Source organism: Nomascus leucogenys, chromosome 6, assembly GCF_006542625.1.
Source record: "Nomascus leucogenys isolate Asia chromosome 6, Asia_NLE_v1, whole genome shotgun sequence".
NCBI classification, from domain to species: domain Eukaryota; kingdom Metazoa; phylum Chordata; class Mammalia; order Primates; family Hylobatidae; genus Nomascus; species Nomascus leucogenys.
In genome coordinates, this window is record NC_044386.1 from 68558726 (window position 1) to 68582839 (window position 24114).

The 24114-nt window shown below is 39.1% G+C and overlaps 1 protein-coding gene across 2 annotated transcripts in view; it reads left to right on the forward strand.

Moving 5' to 3' along the window:
* The window catches only part of FMN1 (formin 1), a 429632-nt gene that overhangs the window by 367596 nt on the left and 37922 nt on the right, over window positions 1–24114 (forward strand). For both annotated transcript variants that reach the window (XM_030814363.1, XM_030814364.1), the window contains one exon: window positions 23032–23083. In XM_030814363.1, the coding sequence (XP_030670223.1) occupies window positions 23032–23083 (52 nt within the window). The remainder of the gene's footprint in view (window positions 1–23031; window positions 23084–24114) is intronic.

Sequence of the window (24114 nt, forward strand, 5' to 3'; positions counted from 1 at the left end):
TGAGTACCTAATGTTAACCATTCATTCTTTATGAATAGGCCCACAGTGTGTCAGATACTGTGCCGAGCAAAGACAAGAGACGGTCTCCCGGCTTAAAGATCTCACAACGTAGTCAGGAGAGCCAATCCTAAACAGACAACTATGTAATAGGGGAATGGCAATGAAAAGGATAGTAGAGAAAATTTATTCAGCCCATTTTTGAGAGTCTGCAGTGTGTCAGGTACTGTGCCAGGCATAGTTTATATAGTCATGAACAGGACAGATAAACTTCTAATTAGCAAGCGCAAGAGACAAAAGAGCAAATAAGTAACCCATTGTATAATTACAAATTGTGGAAAGTTCAGGTTTGGCTGAAGAGGGCTGGTATTAAGAAGCCTACTCTAAAAGAGTAGGGAGAGTAGAACAGTGATGACATTTAAGTCTGGGAAGGAGCCAGTTATAGGAAGCATAGGAGAAAAACACATCGTACGCAGAAAGAACACCATGATTGGCAGCCCTGAGGCAGCTGAGAGCTTGGCATACTGAGAGATTAAGATGGGCGAATACAACTGGAACTAGGGCAAACCACCTAGGCAGGGCCCTGAAGATCATGAGACGGAATTTGGATTTTATTCTACAGGAAGCCTTAAAAGAATTTGTAAAATGAAAGTAACCTGACTACATTCATGTTTTAAAAGATTATTCTGGTTGCTGTGTAGACAAATAAATGCACAGAGGCAAGAGTAGATAAGAAAGTTATTGAAGTAGCTCAGGTGAAAAATGAGCATCTTGGACCAGGCTGGTGGAAATTGAGATGGAAAAGTATGGATGAATTCAAGACTATGTTTTTGAAGTAGAAAAGACAGGAATTGGGTTTAAACATAGGAGTTGTACAAAAGGAGGAGCCAAATCCCAGGTTTTGATCATCTTAGTGAATGTCGATGCTATTTACTGAGGTGACTAAGACAAGGAAAGGAACAAATTTGTGTTATGGTGGACAACTCAGGGAATAACTGGAATTCCTGGCCAGCTATTCATGTCAGGATGTTCAGCAGGGCAGGGGAAATGCAAATCTGATGTGGAGAATGTAGTTTGGAGTTGATGATACAGATTAGAGATCCATCGGCAGAACAAGAGTAGCTGAATTTATAGCTAATTATAAAACAGAGGGCTGGGCACAGTGGCTCACACCTGTAGTCCCAGCTACTCAGGAGGCTGAGGTGGGAGGATCACTTGAGCCTAGGAATTGGAGGCTCCAGTGAGCCTTGATTGCACCACTGTGCTCCAGCCTAGGTGACAGAGTGAGACCTTGTCTCTTAAAAGATGGAAAAGAGTCTAGAGAGCGAGGCTTGGAGCCTGAATATATTTAAGAGGGAGAAGAAGAGCCAGTGGTGGGAACAGAGCAAGTGATCAGAATGGGTGAGATAATTGACCAATGTTGAACATGACCCTACCTGACTTGCCACTGATAAGCATTCTTTCCTTGCAAATAAAATTTAAAAATACTGTTTCTGAAAATGTTCAAAAAACTCTAGAGCATTACCTATGTGTAATCTGTCAAATTCGTGTGGATATCTGTCCACCCCGGGGGAAGCACGCACTAAGAGGACCATGTAAGAATCTGAGCCTCTGAAAACCACTGTTGGGCTCCACACTCCCAGTCCAGGCAGACTTGGCTTTCATGGTATGAAGGAAATGGGACATGTTGCTTTTTAAATAGCACTCACAGTTATTAAATAACATGATTAATAATAACATGACCAAGGATTTTTAACAATTCCTTTCCCACCTCTCCCCTCTCACAGGGGTACATTACACTATCTGTTGCTGGTGGCATTGCTGCCATCCCTAAGTCCATGTTTCAACTGTGTGTGGCTTCCAGCACTGCAATGAAATCTTATTTAGTCACAGATGCCATTTTATAGAACTGTAAAGAAGGGAGCACATGGCTTTTGGCAGGGGCGCACTGTTCCAATGTGGTCTTCCCTATTTTTGCAGTAGGATGTTACAGCTCCAGGCTCCATGCCTTCCGCCTTGTAAGTTCAGAGAAGCCTGTTCTGTGAAGAATACTTTTCAAATATGAAAGTTCCCCACGAAGCATTTTGGACCATGGGTGTGACTAAACCTCCAGCATGAGTTGGGATAGTAGGTTTCAGGGGCTTTGTTTCCACATAGTGCCTTTAAAATTGGTGTTTTAAAAATGGTTATGATTATACCACTATGTCCTTATTTATGATAATAGTAAAATTGCTACTTTGGCATTTTGTGGGTTTAAAAATCTTTAAAAATGCTCAAAACATGTAAGAACTGTCATAGAATGTATGTGAGAGGAAACTTAAAACTTTGAGTTTTAAAATTTAAGCAGTTTTCTTGGAATGACAGCATTTGTGAGAATTTTCTCATTCTGCAGAGATGACCTCTCTGGGCACACCTTGGTGTAGGCAATAACAGTAGAAACTCTCGGCTGGGCACAATGGCTCACACCTGTAATCCCAGCACTTTGGGAGGCCGAGGTGGGTGGATCATGAGATCAGGAGATCGAGACCATCCTGGCTAACACCGTGAAACCCCGTCTCTACTAAAAATACAAAAAGAAATTAGCCGGGCATGGTGGCGGGCACCTGTAGTCCCAGCTACTCAGGAGGCTGAGGCAGGAGAATGATGTGAACCCGGGAGGCGGAGCTTGCAGTGAGCCGAGTTCGAGCCACTGCACTCCAGCCTGGGCGATAGAGCAAGACTCTGTCTAAAAAACAACAACAACAACAAAAAAAAAACAGTAGAAACTCTCTGTCTTTGAGACAGACCATGAATGGGCTCATGGGTAGGAGAGAAAGGGCAGTGCCTTGGGTAGTTAGTGGTGTCTCAGGATATGAGTGAGTACCCTGCCCCATGGAACATTCCGCCCTCCTCTATTCTCCCCAAGATAGAGTAGCTGCAGCATATTGTCCTGCTCTTGTACCCAATGGTGAGACTCAACTAGCAAGATTGGTTCCTTGACCAGAATCAACAACTGAGGAAAGCCAAGAAACTCAACAAACAGGAGAACTTACACATGAAAAAACATGCTTGTAGGCAGAACAGATATTCAGAACATGTGTGTTTTATAATCTCAGAGAACTATAAGATACAGACACCTTCATAAAAAAGAATCCAGTAGATGAGAAAGGTAAATTCTTTTGAGAAACGCAGAGCCTAGAAAGATTACTAGTCATAGATCATCTTTTTTTTTTTTTTTTTTATTTGAGACAGACTGTCACTCTGCCACCCAGGCCTGGAGTGCAGTGGTGCAATCTTGGCTCACTGCAACCTCCACTTCCTGGGTTCAAGTAATTCTCCTGCCTCAGCTTCCTGAGTGCTGCAATTACAGGTGTGTGCCACCACACCTGGGTAACTTTTGTATTTTTAGTAGAGGCGGGGTTTCACCATGTTGGCCAGGCTGGTCTCAAACTCCTGATCTCAGGTGATTCACCTGCCTTGGCCTCCCAAAGTGCTGGGATTACAGGTGTCTCATAGATCTTCTCTTGAAGTTGTACTTCTTCAAGTTGAAAATGAATCTAGGAAGAAGTGGAGTAGCAAAAGGTATAATGAGCAAAGACATTTATAAAATAATGGTTAAAGCATTATTAATAAAATGTAAAGCATTTGTGTTTGATAATGTGGAAATAAAATTGCAGGTGATATCAAAATGGGATGAGACATTGGATGTGACCATAGAATTTAGGAGGAGAATGCAAAGAAAAGCAAGCCACCCTTATATTGTTCCAGGTTGGGGTATTGAGATATAATTAGCTGTAGATAACCTTAAAATCACAGGTATAATGGGTGTTAAGATTTAAGTATTAGCCAGGCATGGTGGCTCATGCCTGTAATCCCAGCACTTTGGGAGGCTGAGGCAGGTGGATCACGAGGTCAGGAGTTCAAGAACAGCCTGGCCAAGATGGTTAAACCCCGTCTCTACTAAAAATACAAAAATTAGCTGGGCATGGTGGAGGGCACCTGTAGTCCCAGCTACTTGGGATGCTGGGGCAGAGAATTGCTTGAACCTAGGAGGCAGAGGTTGCAGTGAGCCGAGATCGTGCCACTGCCCTCCAGCCTGGATGACAGAGCAAGACTCCATCTCAAAAAAAAAAAAAAGATTTAAATATTTATTAGTCAAAAAGTTAGAATTTATCATGTTCAAACAAGTAAAGGAAAAATGAAGCAAAGACAGTTTGGTGAACCCAACAAAAGTTAGGAAAAGGTGAAAAAGTAAATAGCTAGCAAGCTTGGTGAAGAAAAGTACAAAATAAATATGAGGATTAATCTAAATATATTCATAATCAAAATAAACACAAATGCACCAACTTTACCCAGGCAGCTGAAAGGAAAAAGAAATGACTCATTTAAACCTGAGAGAGGACAAGACAATCTGCCATTATTTGGATACTCTGATTATCTCTTAGAAAATGTGACTATCTCTTAGAAAATTATATCTTAGAAAATCTGTTATTTGAACTGTGTTTATCCATTTCCAACAATAACAAAAAAAAAACTGCCTCACACAATTTCAAATAATAATCTAAAGGACAAAAGCAAAACTGAAAATATAAACAGTATTAAAAGAAAATACAAGACCTCTTTATTACCTTGGGAGTAGACGAGACCTTCTTTGCAAATGATTTAAGCAGCAAAAGACATGAAGAGTATTTATGAATTTGACTGTTTCAGATTTAAATTTAAAAATGATAAACGTTGTAAACAAAGTTAATAGACAAGCAAAAGCATGGGAAGATGTATTTGCAAAATATTTAACCAAGGGTTTGTACCAAAATCTATGTGATTTGCAAAATTTTAAAAGTTTGACAACAACAATTATCAGCCCTTAGTAGTATTAAATTATACGATCATTGTGGAGGACTATTTGACAGTCTCAAATAAATTAAAACTGTCTACCTGATACGCTAACAAATCTACTTCTCTATGTCTGTCTTAGAGAAACCTTGCATGTTTGCACAGGGACACTCAGAAGTTCTGGAAGGATACATCCCAAAATGATAACAGTACTTGAGTTGTAGAAGATAACTATGTATATATGTGTTGGGGGAGACAGAGGGTGTGATGCAGAGGGCTATCAGGGAGACTTTATCTGTAATGTTTTATATTTTTATAAGGAGAATACATATAACCTAAATTAGTTAAGGATTAATTTTTCAAAATATTTAAGAGTGGAAGTTTTATTTTCAGTTTCATGATAGAATTAAAGCCTCTGTCTTCGCAGTTAAAAGAAAAAGTAGCCGGTCTGTTAACACAAAGTTTCAGATTGAGCCCGCTTTTTGTGTAATCATGAATCTCTGTTACTCAGTTCACTTTTTATAATAGAGGGAGTTTTTAGTTGAGAAGTTTATATACACCCTTCACACAGTTCACTTTTTACAATAGAGGGAGTTTTTAGATGAGAAGTTTATATACACCCTTCACATTGTATTGATGGATTTTGGTTGGAAGTTGTCTGCGTTTATCTTTAGGCATATCAGTTTTAAATGTTTAAATATCTGTAATTATTTTGTTTAACACTGATGTAGTTGGACTTACTATTCAGTCCAACATTTGAGGTGGTGAAATCTTAAAAATACATCAAAGGCAGATTATTCTCTCCAGTCCTGTTTCAAGTATGCAAAAAATGGTAGGTAATGCATTTACATTTTTAATTTCATTATATAAATGGCATTAAACTAACCATAAAATAATTGCCAATAATAACAGCATTGTTTCACTGAGCTTTTATACATGACTATGAGTCATTTTTCCTCGTCAAAATGAGAAGTGGTTTTTTTTCTTTCTTTTTTTTAAAGTTAGATCCTAAATGCCCAACTTTTGACCATATTTTTCTTCTGCTTTGGAATTTTTTTATCAGTCATTATATTTCTTTAGGAAACGTCTTTAAATTTGTTTAAGGGAAGGAACAAAGCTAGCAAAGAAACAGATGTGTCCCATATAAAATATGCAATAAATCTTGTCCCACAAATTCTTTGCTCTGAACTTTCTGACAGAAACTGTCAAATATCCACTTTAATTCAGGTATAAAATGTTCACTCCATGTCATGGCGCCAACCACCATATGCCAGAATAAAGTTAGTGACCAGCCATAAAAACAGCAGCATAAGCACCTTTGAAACGGTACAAGTCATCGTGGGTGAGAACGACCCATATAAATCCATAGGGAATTAATCTTGGCTTTGCTACTATCCTGCTGGGCATTTACAACAAGCTTCTACTCCCACACAGCAGTAGTAGTAATACTTTTTAAAAGGAGAGAGAAAATAAGAGAGCCGTGTGTCCACCTAATGAGCTTGTTGGTTGGGGGAAGGGGGTTGCATGGATCAGAAAGCAGTAGGTTTTCCTCCCCCTCCTCAGAGCTCTGGAATCCCCTTGAAGAGGCAGAGCTAAGCCTCAGTTGAACATGTGGGGTTCTTCTTCAGCTCGCCTTGCCTGCCTTCGCAGATCATGTGAAACCAATCTCCCTGAAGTGCAATCACAAGAAATGACTTCAGCTTCATAAATCATTGTTATCATCCCACAGGAGGAGGTAATGCTATGGTTTTTCTCCAGTAAAACATTTCAAGCCTCTGGTTTCATGAGCTCTTTTTTTTTTTTTTTTTACTTTCTGAAATCAGCTTCGTGCCACTTGTACAATTAGCTTCAGGCTCCTGCTTACAGGAGATGGTGGCACTTCTCCAATTTGCCTAATATTTGAACATTTTACCCTCTCAAGATTTTGAGGGAGATCTGTTTCCTACTGAATGCGTGCCTGTGTGTGTGGCTTGTGATATACACAGAGGCTTCACATTTGCTTCCTAGAATATACTGATCCTTAATATTTTTTGCATTAAGGATATTTTCTTTATACTATATTTTTCAAATACAGAATAAGTAGTATATATTAGGTTTAAGCACAGGATAAAGAAATCTCAACTTACTTTTCAGTATTAGACACTATTTTAAAATGCACTCGTAGCCATGTAAAACATTTCTCTAAGGCACAAAAATAGGAAGACTAAAGGGTGAAGTAATGGATGATTTCCAAGTTAAATCAAAAGATAAAAATCTGCCTTAATTCTATTTGGTAATATTTTAATAATCCTTCATAAACACTTCTCTCCTACAAGATCTCATTTAGGAAGAACTGTCAAAAATTATTTTGAAATGCTTTCATGAGTTTCTAGAACATGTTTTGTTTGAATAGGTTCCATACTCACTTTGAAATAAAGGCTAATTTTTCAACAATTATTTTTAATAATTATAAATTTAAATATAAATTAATTATAAAAGTATTCATTTAAAAGTTGACCTATACCTATATCTTTGTGTTAAATGAAAAGCAAGGGATAAAAATGAAAAAGCAAGAAAGGGCATTACATTCAATATAATTTCAACTATATAACTAAAGCACAAATGAGTGTGGTTATAAATATATACATTTATGAAATGAATCAACATTAATAGTGGCCATTGCTTAGAGAAAATCTTATGCACTGCTTTTGTTTTCTTACTCATATCTTTCTCAAATGTTGTACAATGAGGATTTATTACTTGTAAAATCTGGGGAAAATACAAAGGTTTGTTAAAAAGCAGGGAAAAAGTGACCCACTGTAACATTCATTCTTATTGAATGTATTGTTAAATTGTTACCATATCAATGTGATTATTCAATGTTTGTACAAATTTTTCTTCAACAAAAGCTTTTTCTCTGAGGATGACAGTTAACGATTGAAAGGTGACTCTGGAGGATTCCACCTGGAATTCTGTTAAATTCACTGTCAGCACTTTCACCTCGACTTAGAAGCAGTGTGGTCACTTTAAAAACCAAGCCTCATTTCTTTATTTCCTTTTACTGGCTCTGATAATGATCGCTTCTGCTTATGGTTCATCTACTGGTGGAACAGATCAAATGTTCTTTAATGTGGAAAATATCTTCTACAGCATCTTCTCTGGGAATCCCAGTTCCCTCAGCATTTTCTGTTCCTACAAATATCACCCAAGAGGCAGATTATGACCTTCATCACACTTAGATACTTGGTAACATCAGAGCTCTTGAAGCCATCATGGTAATTCTTGGGTACCATTTCTAGTGGACCCGTTTTAAACCCCCAGCTGTGACAAACCCTTGACCAAATGAAATAAAAATGGGTTAAAAAGTAATTTGATGTTGTAAGCAATAGCTAATATTAGGGAAGTTAGACTTTTGTCAGGTTCTATGGCCCTGTAAATTCAGTTTCCTAAGTACATTTAGGCTTTGCTAGGGTTTTAAAGGAAGATTGATTTAAGGACAGCAATGGCTATTTCATGATTATTTACAGGACGTTCTGGTAGTCTATTAATTTTTATGACTAAACATCTGAAGAATTATTTTTCTAGAGGGAGAGCTTCAGCTATTTAACAAATGTGTTAAGCTACACAGATGTCAGAGGTTTAGTGTAAATAGACCTAGAAGAATAAGAAATTTCCTTTGTCAAGGTATGATGCCGTATATTGTAAATCATGTATAAGTATGGCTTCTTTCTTCTCTTAGTTTTTCTTTAGTTAAAATCAGTCTTAAGCCATTAAGATCTCTGACCATGCCTAATAGCTTTTTATCTGAATTTTACTCTTTATAATATGATGGAAACTATTCTTAATATTGGATGTCCTTCTGAACAATTTGTAAAAAATACGTAGAATGGTTACTTTATAGAGATTGTAGAATTTCATGTTGCCTGTGAGTATAAAGAGTGAATAAAGGACTTTAATGTGGGTGACTGTCCACTGAAATTTAACTTATCCATGACAATGGTTGTTTTTCTGTTATGACTTATTTCTCTATTGTTCCACTCTTCTATAATATGACAGTTTTATAGGTTTTCAGCAGGAACCTATAAAGAATCACAGTGTGGCATAGTGAAAACTAGTCAGGAGTCAGGGGATAGCTTCTTTCTTTTTTGCTCAAAACTGTTTGTATGACCTTAGGCAGGTCACTCGCTTTCGAAGTGCTCTGCAGCTGCCTCCAAACAGCAACTGTTGTTTCTTTTTCTGATTATATTAAATGAGCCCCTTTCTTCAAAAAGCAACTAAAAACAAATGAGAAACAAAAATCCTCTTAACCAGAGAGGCAGAAATAGCAACCATAATATTTTGGTATGTTACCTTCTGGCTTTTTTATAGATACAATATTTTGATAACTATATATATAATTTGTGTGATATACATTTTGACATAACTTTAGGCACATCATGCCACTGCTTTATATTTTTTATTTATAATTTTGTCATAGCATTTTCCCGTGATATTTTTTGCAAGCACGTTTTGTGGTATGTGGGTCTAGGAAGTATGTTTTAATCCTTGGGAGCTTACTGTAGGGATACATGTATTACTAAGGAAAAACAGGGCACTGAAATTCCCCAGAGAAGTTTCACAGGAACCCAGGAAAGGCTGTACAAGCAAATGTCATTGGATTACAAAGAATTATAGTGATGGTGGCAGCATTATCATAATTGATATTTACTTAACTAACGTGCCAGGTGCTATGGCTGAGCACCTTACAAACATCTCTTTTAATTACTACAGCTGTCAAATGTAGGTTCTATCATTACTTTCATTTATAGATGAGAAAACTGAGTCTTAGCCACATTAAACAACTTACCCAGTGTCAATAATTAGAAAGTAATGGAGCACTTGGAAGCTTCGGCTCCGCTGTTATGCATAGTGTAGAACCTAAGAATTTAGTAGCATAGCACCTGGCATACTCTGAGTACTCAGTGAATGTTCATCACCATCATTACCACCACCACCACCACCAATCTGACTGTCCTAGGCCATTGTATTAGACTACTTTATAAGCATTAGATTGACTGTCCTTGGGTCTTAGTAGCTATGGCTGGTGAGGGGAAGGGGACACAGTCCAGTACATGATTCCGTTATTGGAAAATCCACTATCTATTCAATCTCCTATTATTGTTTAACTTAGCTCATTTTTAAACTATAGCATGAGGAGTTTATACGAGGTAATTTCTTAAGTTTTGTATAGCTCCATAGTTTTCAAGTGTAAGGTTTCATTTTATCCAATGTACATATGGTCAAGTTAAAGTCTGAAGAATGAAGTATTGGCCCTTAAATATCATAGATAATCATCAGAGGCAGTTATGGGAAACCCAAAGAAGCTAGTTGGAGAACTTTTTCTTCCATTAAAAAAATTAACATGAGGTGCTTTCTTTCTTTAGATTTGCTGAATTTCTAGTACTAAAATGCTATGAGATTAAAAAATGAGATAGTTGCTTTTGAAGAACACTACTTTAAAGAAGAAATAAAAATAAACGTGCAGGCCAGGCACAATGGCTCTCACCTGTAATCCCAGCACTTTGGGAGGCCGAGGCAGGTGGATCACGAGGTCAGGAGATCAAGACCATCCTGGCTAACACAGGGAAACCCCGTCTCTACTAAAAATACAAAAAATTAGCCGGGCATGGTGGCAGGTGCCTGTAGTCCCAGCTACTCGAGAGGCTGAGGCAGGAGAATGGCGTGAACCCAGGAGGCAGAGCTTGCATTGAGCCGCGATCGCGCCACTGCACCCCAGCCTGGGCGACAGAGCGAGACTCCGTCTCAAAAATAATAATAATAAAATAAAAAGTAAACATGCAGCCTGTTACCACTTTGCTCATGAACCTGCTACAAATTCACACTTTTGTGGACATTCTCACCAATTATTAAAGCAACAAGTTACTGATTTATAAACACTAGGTTTATAGTCTCAAGTGCTAAGCATTTGAATACAGAGTTTGAAAGAAAAAGGCCATAGTCCATGCCTTTCAGAAATTATACACCGTCAGACTAGTGCTAATGTTAAGATAAGACAGAGTTGTTTGGGAAAGAAGAGCTTCCTCCAAATTGGAATACCTACAATTTATCACCAAATGGTTATCCAGAGCCTTGTGATTGTAAACCCCATTGCTTTTGAAATTTCACTAAGGTTCTTGATGAAACAAAATGCAAGAAGCCTTATTTTAAAAATTTAGCTTCTTTGCAATTCCTAATATTTCTAAATGGTGTCTGCTGTCTGAATGATGAGGCTATAGAGTTTAGTTTCCCTACATGACACCTGAAATACTTCTAAAGTATTGTATAAGGTCGGACCCTTCCCATTGGAAATGCGATGGCTGGGAGACAAGGTAGACATTACAAGGAAACAGGATTTATGTATAATTATTTTTTAATTAGAAAGAAATAGATTTATGTATAATTATCCCTTAAGTGAAAATTATATTTTATAAATATGCTTGTTTAGAAATGTCTGTGAAAAATAACTAAGGAAAAGCATTTTACAAAAGACATCTGTCACTTCTATTAATGCTGATAAGTTAAAGGCATATATGGGTCTAGAAGATGCTATAACTTGGAGAATTTCAGGCCCTGTTTGAGAATGCCACCACCTGACTCCTATTAATGTTAATGAGTCTCTCACCAGATCATTCTAAAATTGTACCCCCATGGTCTGTTTTAAAGCATCAAAAGTCAGGAAATTTAGAGTGAAAGCTGAAATTCCATCTTGGAACTTTCTCTCTGGTGTATCTATTCCTATGGAAGATGTGTAGTACAGTGCAGCTTCAAAGTACCACCTCGGTGTTTGGGAGTCCTGGAGAAAAATGCTGCCCCTTGGGAAGCAGCAAGGAGCATTGGAAAATGTAGATTACTAGTCACAAATTATTGGCCAAAATTATTAAATTATTAGTCAAAAGGCCTGGATTCTGTGACTGTTAGTGTAATCCAAAAAGTCGCTTCATCTACTTGGGTATCCATTTTCTCCACATTGAGATTAAATAGTTGGGCTAAGTTATAGCAAGGTTAAGGTTATACTGTCTTATCAACTTCCTCAAGTAATTGCATCTGTGTCACTCGAAGCCAAGATGTTTCTGTATACAGATAGTTGTGCAGCATTGAGGGACTTCACTGGACTACACAGAAGCAGAGGAAAAAACGTAGTAGAATATTTGCCATGAATTAAATGATTGCCTTTAAGAAGAATGAGCAGAATCCTTCATAAAGTCTGAAGGCCAAGTGTGTTGTCGATATTGCAAATGGTTGAAAGACTTACCTGGGGGTGAAACATCTCATGTCTAGTGAAAATATATTGGAAAAAAAAAGTGAGTTTACTTCTGAAAAAGTGTGGGTAAATATACTTCACTTAGATCCCAATTATACTTGTGTCCGATTACCTCCTAGAACTGTGACTTGATAAAATGTTTACTTTTGCAGTAGTTACTATTGATCACAGACTAGATGTATAATGTGGTTAAGTGTTTGAGATTATAGTCATCCCTCAGTATCCGTGGAGTACTGGTTCCAGGACCCTTATGGATACCAAACTCTACAGATGCTCAAGTCTCTCATATAAAATGGTGTCGTAATTGCTATAACCTACACCCGTTCTTTAAATCATCTCTAGATTACTTATGATACCTAATAAAATGTAAATGCTATATAACTAGTTGTTAGACTGTGTTGTTTAGGGAATAATGACAAGGAAAAAAAAGCGTGTGTATGTTCAGCATGGACACAACCATCCATTTTTTTTCCCCAAATGTTTTCAATCTGCAATTGGTGGAATCCATAACCCATGGATACAGAGGGCCAACTGTATATTGTGATCTCTGAAATTGTACCTGTCACCTATACAAATTATTATTACAGTCACCAGAGAATATAATTGAATACATGACACCTGAAATATTTCTGAAGTATTGTAGAAGGTCTGACCCTTTAAACAGCACTTTGTAATTCACGTTGTTATACCAATAAGATATTTTACGAATATCATCGTACTAGATTTAGAGATACAGGCTGAGAATCTCTAATTTGAAAATTGAAAATGCAAAATGCTCCAAAATCTGAAACTTTTTGAGCACTGACATGACACTGAATAAACTGTCTGTTGTGCACCTGCGTTTTGACAAGACCCGTCACTTGACTTTATGTGGCGTGTCTCGGCCCAAAATGCAGGAGCACAATAGACAGTTTTTTCAGTGTCCTTGAGGGAAGAATAAAATTACCTTCAAGCACTATGTATAAGGTATATATGAAACATAAATGAATTTCTTCTTTAGACTTGGGTCCTATCCCCAATATATTACATTATGTATATGCAAATATCCCAAAATGTAGGGGACAAAAATTGAAATTGGAAATAATTCTGGCCTCAGGCATTTCAGATAAGGAGTACTCAGCCTGTATAAAAGTGTAAATGACTTAATATTATAAGTCACTTGTAAGTTTGATTGCCTCAGGACTCACATTTTCAACTATGTGTAAGGGAATTAAGTCATACTGCCCTATCTCCGCCATTGTGTGTAATGAGTTGGCATTGTCCTAGACATTTAGAATGTTACCAGTGATGTGTATATGGGGAAACTGAGAAAATAGCTGCTCAAATCCTTTTCTGTGTCCTGCAGTTCAGATGAAGGACCCTGGGTGAGTACAGCCCCAGGTGCCCAAGTTAGGCGATACCATTTCGTGGTTTGTTTGTTTGTTTAGTGTCCATAAAATCCTCCAATTCACTTAAGGGGCAACTAGAAATGGCAGATTAAAATGATGAAAAAGGCTGGGTGTGGTGGCTCATGCCTGTAATCCCAGCACTTTGAGTGACTGAGGTGGGTGGATCACTTGAGGTCAGGAGTTCAAGACCAGCCTGGCCAACATGGCGAAACTACAAAAATGAGCCAGGCATGGTGGCATGTGCCTGTAATCCCAGCTACTCAGAAGGCTGAGGCAGGAGAATGGCTTGAACCCGGGAGGCAGAGGTTGCAGTGAGCCGAGATCGCACCACTGCACTCCAGCCTGAGTGACAGAGCGAGACTCCATCTCAAAAAAAAAAAAAAAAAAAGCAAATAAAATGATGAAAAAGACAAGATCTGCAAAGTCTGACTGGAAATAAGAGGATCCAGGATAGCACATCAGCCTTGGAGGTAGACTAGATGACTATTTGAAGACTCCTTTTAACTGGATTTTTTTGTTAATTTTATGACTCTGAAGACCTCTTCAGAGTGCAGTGACACAATGTCCTTTACTTGGTACTTTCACCAAAAGCCTAGTTTCCTCGTCCACTTTAGCCTTAGGCAAGTGACCTGGAAATCCTACACCCTGCACTAGGAACCTTGGCAGCATGTCTTTACACAACCTCATAACACTTTATACAGAAAACCTCACAAGTGGCCCTCTGCTCTTCAACTTTACCATCCAGCTTAGACACTTGCTCTGACAGACCAGAAGTGATCATTCTTCTGATTTCACCACAACCAGGAAAACTAACAACTTAGGAAGACCAGCGAGGATATCGTCCTCCATGGGCAAGCATACCAGAAGGAAAAATGTAAGGGTAAGAACTCTGCATCACTCACTGGTTCCAAGTATCTGTTGTTTTCTTCTCTCAAATGTTAAAAGGCCATCCCTTTCCAATGTCAGCGTGCTGTGCCTCTGTTGGTGTAAAGCATTTGTTTCTCCTGGAAAGTGCACAACGGGGATTTTCTAAGAAATGGAAAACGATTGCCACACTCACATCAGACGGATCCCACGTGAAGCAGAGCGCAGTCCCTTTGTTTCCTCGTTAGCATCACCCGGCTGCCCTATTTGTAGAGCTGTAATAAAAACAACTTCTTAACTGTGCGTCCTGTTGGTTTATACCAACCATGTCAGGTCCATAAACCATGGTATATTAAAGTGTAATAGACTGTGTAAAGAATACTAGGAAGATATTCCAACCCTTATCCCTTCTCCTTATTTCACAATTTACTGCCTCCCAGATGGGCATCCATAAGTACGACTTAATTGTGTTTGATGTAAAAGCCCCACTTTCTTTGAAGAGTGGCCTCTTCCTTCAGCCACTCTCATTGTATGAATGCCACCCTCTTGAGAATAAAAACTTCGGATATTTGGGGACATTTAAATGGTGAATGTTCTTAGTCTGAATATTTTATGGAAATATCATTTTATTTATAAAAACTTTCTTTTTCAAAGTTAACTCTGGAAAATAGTGTATTTTAAAGACTCAATCTGATTCAGACGAAACTGGAGGGTTAATGCTATTTGTGCCTCCCCATAGTGTTAATGCTATTTGTGCCTGTGTTAACGTATCAACCTAAAAGCAGGACATAGGATGGGCATAGTATTCTCTTGCTTTTCAGTTCCACTCTACTCTTTACTATTTTGTTGCAAACAAAAGATGGAAGATTAGAAATTTCTGTGCCAAAATAAAGGCATTTAATGAGTAGGGACTGTGTTCCGCTGACATGGGTTCTTCTGTTGTATACTTTTCCATCTGTCAAATAAGTACACAAGGCTGGGCACGGTGGCTCACACCTGTAATCCCAGCGCTTTGGGAGGCTGAGGCAGATGGATAACTTGAGGTCAGGAGTTTGAGACCAGTCTGGACAACGTGGTGAAACCCCGTCTCTACTAAAGATACAAAAATTAGCCAGCCATGGTGCGTGCCTATAATCCCAGCTACTTGGGAGGTTGAGGCCGGAGAATCACTTGAACCCGGGAGATGGAGGTTGCAGTGAGCTGAGATTGCACCACTGCACTCCAGCCTGGGTGACAGAACAAGACCCTGTCTCAAAAGAAAAAAAAAATAAGTACATGAGTGCCTACTAGGTAATAGTTGAGAGAAAAACTCTGAAAACAGATTTTGGTTGCAACTCTGAAGGAGCAGAGTCCAGTGGGAAAAGCCAGCTGCAAGCCAGTGATCTTGACACAGCATTCTGTGTGCTGTGATAAGGAATTGTGGGGAGATAGTGTGTTTGGATCTCCACAGAAAGAACAGCTTACCACATTATGGGGGAGAGGCATGGAGGGCCTCTCAGAGGAGATTTTCAAGCTTGGTTTTCGAAGAAAGAGAAGACATTCCAACAGAAGGGTAGGAGAAGGGAGAAGGGCAAGGAAGAGAAGCCATTAGAAACAAGGAGCAAAGTGCCCAAAAATAAAGACACCATGCAGCAAGTTGAGTCCAGAGAACAGCCATGAGTCCCACGCAGCAGGAGCTCTGGGGATGATAGTATGGGGATGGCAGGAGGCGGGTGTGAGGGGCTTACTGTGAAGTGCAAATGCACTTTGTCTTCAGAGGGGGAAGCAGTGGGAACATTAAGCCGAAAAGGGGCATAGTTCCCCTTGCCTTCTAAAATGGCAGTTTTGGTGGCAACAAAGAGAACTGAATTTACTGTGCAATGAGGGGAACCTGTTACAGGTCGCCATATAGAGCCTAGAGGTTAAGGAAGAAATCTTAGCTCTCAGAAAACTTAACCTCTCAAAAAAAGACTCCTGTATCATTATCTTTTATTTGGTATTGGGGAAGTGATCCAGTTAATCAGGTCAAAGATTACAGAACTCAATGGTCATTAAGGGGAAAAAACAGGTGAGAATAATCTTAAGTACCTCTCCCCTCACACCCACCCCCATGACTCCCAGTTATCTGTTAAATTATAAATAAGTTTTTCTCTTTCTCCTGAGGATGAAATAAAACAAAATGAGCTGAAACAGCAAATAAAATGACTTTAAGTCAGACATAGGGAACCACCCTTTTGTAGAAAAGCCTTTTACAGGCCATGCTAAGGACAGCTCAGTGAGTGAAATGAAAAAAAAACACTAAAGTTTTGAGCATAAAATGATAACAACCAAAATTCATCTATTGAAAGTAGTTATGAACATTCTAAAGAAAGCATGTTGTGTGAAATTTTGTGATAACAATGCCAAAGTCAGAAAGCTAGAATAGTGACTACTAGCATTTGCCTTTAGCCAGTCAACAATAAATGGCTGCCGTTCTGGAATGCCCACCATATGTCAGTCACTAGATTAATCTCACACGTTCAGTATATCTCATAGTCACAAGCACTTTGCAAGGTAGATCTTATTATTCCCATTTTACGGATAAGGCTCAGTGGAGTTAGGTGATTTTCTGAAGATCACCCAGTTAATAAGTATCAGAGCAGAAATTCAACCCAGGTCCACCTGGTGCGAAACCCAAGCTCTTTCTTCTATGCTACACTTCCTTTAACTTTGGCGAAACAGCCAACCCATTGGAAGCTTGAACCCCCAGCAGCCATGGCATGACGTTGAACTGTCAAACACCTGACTGCAAAGACTGACTGCAACTATGTGGGAGGTAGGTATCATCATCTCCATTTGACAGAGTGGGAAACTGAAACAGGACACTGTGATTGGCTCATGACACTCAGGTGACACAGCTAAGCTAGGGTTAAAGCTTGGCATTTAGGTATTGTGAGTTCTGATTTGCATTCCTTGGGCCCATAGCCATGGAATAGAAAGCCATTTCTGCTTCTTGGAGAGGTCTTTTTAGTAGGTAGGCTACGGAACTATGAACTTCAGAATTGTTCATGTGGAGCAATTTTATGATAACTAATAAAACAATGGCCATCAAATGTACTAGAAAACAAAATTTCAAGGCATTAAAGATTTACACAAAAGCCAGCAGTCTTTATTCAGTTGAGACTGTATTAAATAAAATCCACATATGTGTCTCTTAAAAAAACACCTTCTGAGGAAGCCATGTTACTTTCTCTCTGTGACATTGAATTATGAAAAATGTTACTTAAGGAGAAAATTTAAATTTAAAAAAAAACACATAGTCTGCCAATGACATAAAAATTATACCATGTTGTAAGTGTGTCACCAAGCAAACTTACCTCTCAACTTTCTCCAAGCATTTCTAAGATTCACCATCATCGCAGCTTGCAAGTAACCCTGATAAAGACATTTAGGAGACAGAATGTATGTTAAGCAAAACTTCTCATTTTTAATTCTCTGACTTATTTTCCTTATTGCTTTTATTGTCTTGAAAACTGTGAGACTATCACTATTGTAAGCAGCTGCATTTCATTCCTACGAGTTGGAGAAGAATTATATTTAACTCATTGCAGACAGTAAGAGAGCTTCTTACAAAGGAGAGGAGGAAAATAAGAAAAAAAGTTTGTAAGAAGACAATAAATAATGGAGAGAAGAACAAGTTGAGGGATGCCTTTTATTTCCCTACCTCCCCCATACTGAGTCTGACCTCCCCCATACAGATCCCTCCAAGCCCATCTGTCTCCTAAGATACATATACCCCCGCTTCACCTCACGCTAGTAGTGCCACAATTTAAATCCCAAAGCGGGCCGGGTATGGTGGCTCGCACCTGTAATCCTAGCACTTTGGGAGGCCAAGGTGGAGGATTGCTTGAGCCAAGGAGTTCGAGACTAGCATATATATATGCTACATATAATATATAATATCTGTTATATATAATATATATCTGCTATAACAATATATAGCTATATAATATATGCTATATAATATGCATATATATATAAGCATATGTGTAGATATATATATAATAGCAAGACCTCTCTAAAAAATAAAGTAAGCCGGGCACAGTGATGCACTCCTGTAGTCCCAGCTACTCGGGAGGCTGAGGTGGAAGGATTGCTTGAGCCTAGGAGTTTGGGGCAGCATTGAGCTATGATCATGCCTCTGCACTTGAGCCTGGGTGACAAAGCGAGACTTTGTCTCAAAAAAAAGAAAAATGAAGCATCTAAATACCGCTATTTATGTGGCTTTGTAGAATAGAAGACTAAGTAAATTGTACACGTAGATTTGAGCCACTCCTAGTCAAAGAACAGTTTTCATCTAAGACTTGTCATCTGCAATTTCAATATTGTCTTTCCCTTTTTGTACCAAGTCCCAGTGGGACATGCTCTAGCTGTCCAGGCACGACTAATTCAGTAACTCACGGAGAGAGTCTCCTATAGGCCTCCGTCTATGCTCTGGATGGGTTTTTTGGTTTTGTTTTTTGTTTTTATTGTTACCACTTATCAAAAATTACTTACACTGATTCTTATTCTCTCAGGTTTAATTATTTGTCTTCCCCAACAGGAACGAAAGTTCTACAGGGACCTTTGCTTGCTTCACTGGTGGATCCCAAATACCTGGGATAGTGTCTAGCACATGGAAGGAAGGAATAAACCCTCCTATGTTATTACATCAGCAGCTACTAGAGGCTGAAATCAGAGGCTGCAGAGCCACACGTGGCCAGCAGGACTGTTCTCTTTGTCATATTATGTTGAATTTTTTTTTAAGTTGGGAACATTCATTTAAAAATCCCTTTCTAGCTTCTCTAAAAAACTAGATCTGGTAACAAGGTCAAGTGCTTGTCCTCTCCTAAATGGGGTACAGCCTTCCCACTTGCCTGCAATTCCCTACTGTCTCCCCCACTTTAAGGCTATCAGTTCCCGTATTGAAAAACTAGAACTAGAACGTTGGAACACTGGGATTCTTATACTTGGCCCGCAATTACCTTATTTGTTGATGGTATTAGAATTTGAGTTTGTGACTCCAATCTTTAAACATCATTCTTCCAGGTAATGTATTTGTGTTTTGCTTGGAGCATCTTGAAGACTTAAAATGTGTAATGGCCTGGTTTAAAATTTTACACATTCAAGTAGGAGAGATATTTTAGGCTGTTAAGAGCTTCCAAGTCACACCACAGGGTAGACGCCTTTTTTTTCTGTACATGGGCAAAATTAGGAAAAATTTAGATCTCTAATTTCTTCTCATTTTCCTGAAGGCTCTTTTCCCTAAACCCTCAGAGTTTCTGCAGTGTGCATTGGCTCTTAATAATACCTCTTTTTACATTTGGACTCTGTTTTTACAAATCACCATATTCACAGAGGTAATGCAAAATCTTATCTGATGCTCAATTCAGTTGGAATAGTGTATTTCTTGTCACTAAATTCATATATGGTTATGGCTTAGCCACACTCTGCTTAGCACACACAGCCTGGAAGTAGCCAGTTAGAAACCATCTGCTGAGAGAGCAGAGCTGGTCCAAGAAGATCACTCAGGCCTCAGAGGAATTTTTCCTCCTGTTTGGCTCTGCACGTAACTTAAAATCACTGGAGAAGAACAAATCACTAGTTTGTTTCACATTTTTGGGAACTTGATAACCTAGGAGAGACACAGGTCATTTCTCAGTATCTGATTGGCTAAGTACCAGACTAATTCACAGAAATTCCTGCCAAGAGTATGGGGGGACATCACACAGCAAAAGATGGCCCTGTCCATGGCTTCCGTCTGCCTAAAATGATGCACTTACGAAAGCTGAATCATTTTAATATAAAACAAAATAATCTTTACTAGTTGACATTTACTACATTTAGAGATAATGGTATACAACATTAGCCTCTCAATCTTCTTTAGCTTATGTTCATATTCTAAATGTAAAGTTTTTTCAGGAAAGCCAGTATATCTCTTTTTAAGCAAGCTTTATCCAATATATGCATTTTTAAGCCAAAATGAATGCTTTAACATATAGCCACTTTTCTCCAATTAAGGCTACAGCAGAAAGCAATCCAGATGAAACTGCTGCCCTCCTGGAGCTTACGTTCAGTTGTTGCATGATAAACAAATGAGGAAAGGAATAATCTGTTAGGTAGATAGAGGCTGTGGGAAGGCTATGGAAGGAAGGTAGGGGTAGAGGGTGTGTGTGGAGGGGGGTAGTAGGAAGATGGTGAGTGGCAAGGGATGGTCTTTTATTTACGGAAGCTGGAGAAGGAGATACTTCGGCTGAGACCTCAATGCAGTGAGGGAGCCCATCGTGCAGACTGTGGTCAGGGTGTTCCAGAGAGGAGGAACAGCGAGCGCAAAGATCCTCCAATGTGCACGCTCAGTGTGCTCAAGCCAGAGGCAGCTGCCAGCGAAGCTGGAAAGGAAGGAGTGTGGGAAAGAGGAGGTGATGCCACCAAACAGCCAGGGAGCAGACTTAAGTGCTAAGTGCAGGGCCTTCTAGAGCATTATGAAGACTGTAGATACTACGTCAAGTCTGATGGCAAGACAAGCCATTGGAAGGTTTTGAGCAGGGGAGCCACTTGATAAAATTTATATTTTAAAATCAATGAGGAAGATTATGGTGATGTAGTAATAATACCTGCCATGGCCTATATTGAGCACACATTATGTGCTAAGCACTTTGCATGTATTATGTCACTAAATCTTTACAGCAGCTGTATGATAATGGTCACTATGGCTGTTCTCATGGGACAGATGAGGCAATAACTAAGCATTTGGTGTTAACTAACTTGCCCAGAGTCACACAGATAGTAAGTGGTAGGGCCAGGTTTAATAGAACGGTGATGTTTCAAAATCCCTTATCTTTCATGAAGTATCACAGCATAGATCCTAGATACAAGATTCATTTTTTTCATTCATTTTACATCATTGTAGCCCTAAATTAAAGGAATCTGAAGGCTTAGGTAGCTTATGTTACAACTTTCCTATTTTTCTGGATATTTTTAAAGTGTGAGAGTGATATTTTCATGTATAATATATCTTTTGATTGTAGAGAAGGATATATAAAAGAACCACCCCAAAATGACACCTCTTGATAATCCTATAGAAAGAACATAGGTTCTTGACCTGTGGATTCAGAATTGTATCTCAGTATCATTGATTTTCTTGGTAACCTTATGAAAACATTATTCTGACAAGAGTCCTTAGGCTTCCCTAGACTGCCAAAAGGGCCTGTGGGTGTGGAGGCAGTATGCGCAAGATTCCCATGACTCTGAGCAGAACTGCTGCAAATGCTACTGGATTTATTATGTTTAGAGTAAGGGGGAACATGATGAGATGTGCAAGAGTGAGCACATGTCCTGATCTACCCAGGATTGCCCTAATTTATGTCTTTGCCCAGGTGTAATTATTAATATCACTCTCAAAAGTGTCCCAGAGGAAACAATACATTATTTGACCACTATTAGCTATGTCTGTTATCAAGACTTCCTGACTAAAACACCAAAAGCAATGGCAACAAAAGCCAAAATAGACAAATGGGATCTAATTAAACTAAAGAGCTTCTGCACAGCCAGAAGAAACTATCATCAGAGTGAACAGGCAACCTACAGAATGGGAGAAAAAATTTGCAATCTACTCATCTGACAAAGGGCTAATATCCAGAATGCACAAAGAACTTAAACAAATTTACAAGAAAAAAACAACCCCATCGAAAAGTGGGGAAAGGATATGAACAGACACTTCTCAAAAGAAAACATTTATGCAGCCAATAGACACATGAAAAAATGCTCATCATCACTGGTCATCAGAGAAATGCAAATCAAAACCACAATGAGATACCATCTCACGCCAGTTAGAATAGCGATCATTAAAGTCAGGAAACAACAGATGCTGGAAAAGGTGTGGAGAAATAGGAACGCTTTTACACTGTTGGGAGTGTAAATTAGTTCAACCATTGTGGAAGACAGTGTGGCGATTCCTCAAAGATCTAGAACTAGAAACACCATTTGACCCAGCAATCCCATTACTGGATATATACCCAAAGGATTATAAATCATGCTACTATAAAGACACATGCACGTGTATGTTTATTGTGGCACTATTCACAATAGCAAAGACTTGGAACCAAGCCAAATGTCCATCAATGATAGACTGGATTAAGAAAATGTGGCACATATACACCATGGAATACTATGCAGCCATAAAAAAGGATAAGTTCATGTCCTTTGCAGGGACAGGGATGAAGCCAGAAACCATCATTCTCAGCAAACTATCACAAGGACAGAAAACCAAACACTGCATGTTCTCACTCATAGGTGGGAGTTGAATAGTGAGAACAGATGGACACAGGGCGGGGAACATCACAAACCGGGGCCTGTTGGGGGGTGGGGGACTAGGGGAGGGATAGTATTAGAAATACATAATATAAATGACGAGTTGATGGGTGCAGCAAACCAACATGGCACATGTATACATCTGTAACAAACCTGCACGTTGTGCACATGTACCCTAGAACTTAGTATAATTAAAAAAAAAAAAAAAAAAGGCAGTGGTAGCAGATAAAGCAAATTGAGTGCTATTGCCAGGACATGTGCTAGAGGCACCCACCCCTGAATTCAGACCTCCTGTGGTAAATGAATGGGTGTACTTGAAGCTGTAAGATCATGCAAAGGAGACAACAGAAGAAAAAATTTTTAATCGTGATTTCTCTTTTACAGCCAAAAAAGAGCATAAGATGGAAGAAAGTCACTTGGAGAATGCACAGAAAAGGTAAGCAGCTCTGATTTGGCCCCAATTCTTTCTTTGACTAGCCGTTCTTTTGTATTATTATTATGAAGTGCATTCATTTTGCTATGCAGTTCTATCTCCAAAACATTTTCACTTCCCCAAGTGAAACTTTGTACCCTTTAAACACAAATTCCCCATTCCCCACTCCCTTGTCCCCAGTCAACCACCATTCTACTTTCTGTCTCTGTGACTTTGACTACTTTAGCTACCTCATGCAGTTGGGGTTATCCAATGTTTGTCCTTGTGTGACTGGCTTCTTTCCTGTAGCATAAGGTTTGACTAGCCCTACTTTTGGCCCCATGTGTTAATACTATGCATCCATAAGCAGTTAGCTTCACTTGGAAGCCGGAGTGAAAGCACTGTAGCAGGACTTAGGAATATTTTTCCTCAGGAAGCAAGGATCATCCAGAAGTGACTCACCTGCCTCACATGCGTGTCATGACACTATTCTGCCTGTTTGCCTGTCCTGCATTGCTCTGCTCCTGAACTGCTTCATGGAAGTCAGGGACAGTTTGATCCTTCCTAGCATTACAGCTAGATCAAACTAATTATTGCAGACACCTAAGAGACTTATTATGTCTTTCCTCAGCTTCTAGAGGAGGATATTATAAACAAGGGGTGGGTAGGGAGAAGGGGCTGTCCATATGTTCAGGTGGGGAGAAGGGGCTGCCCATATGCCCATACAGTATATGGACAGTTCCCCCCAGAAGTTGGGAAACACCTCAGAGGAGATCTGTTCAGCCTCATGTCACCCACTTCAGGCATCTTCCTTGCTGTCTCTCTCTCTCAATAGACACCACAGGAGAAACATTCACTGCACCCAGTGGAGCCTAATCATCAGCAGTTCTCACCCCTTAGGGCTTTTTCATTTTTGTTGACCAGGTTAGTCAGCATGGCTCTCCCTCCCGCATAGAAGAGTGAGTGGCAATAGATAGAGGTATTCTCATATTTAGGGCTGAAATTTGAGATACATTTTGCTGGTACCAATTCTAAAAGTACTGGTAAATTAGATG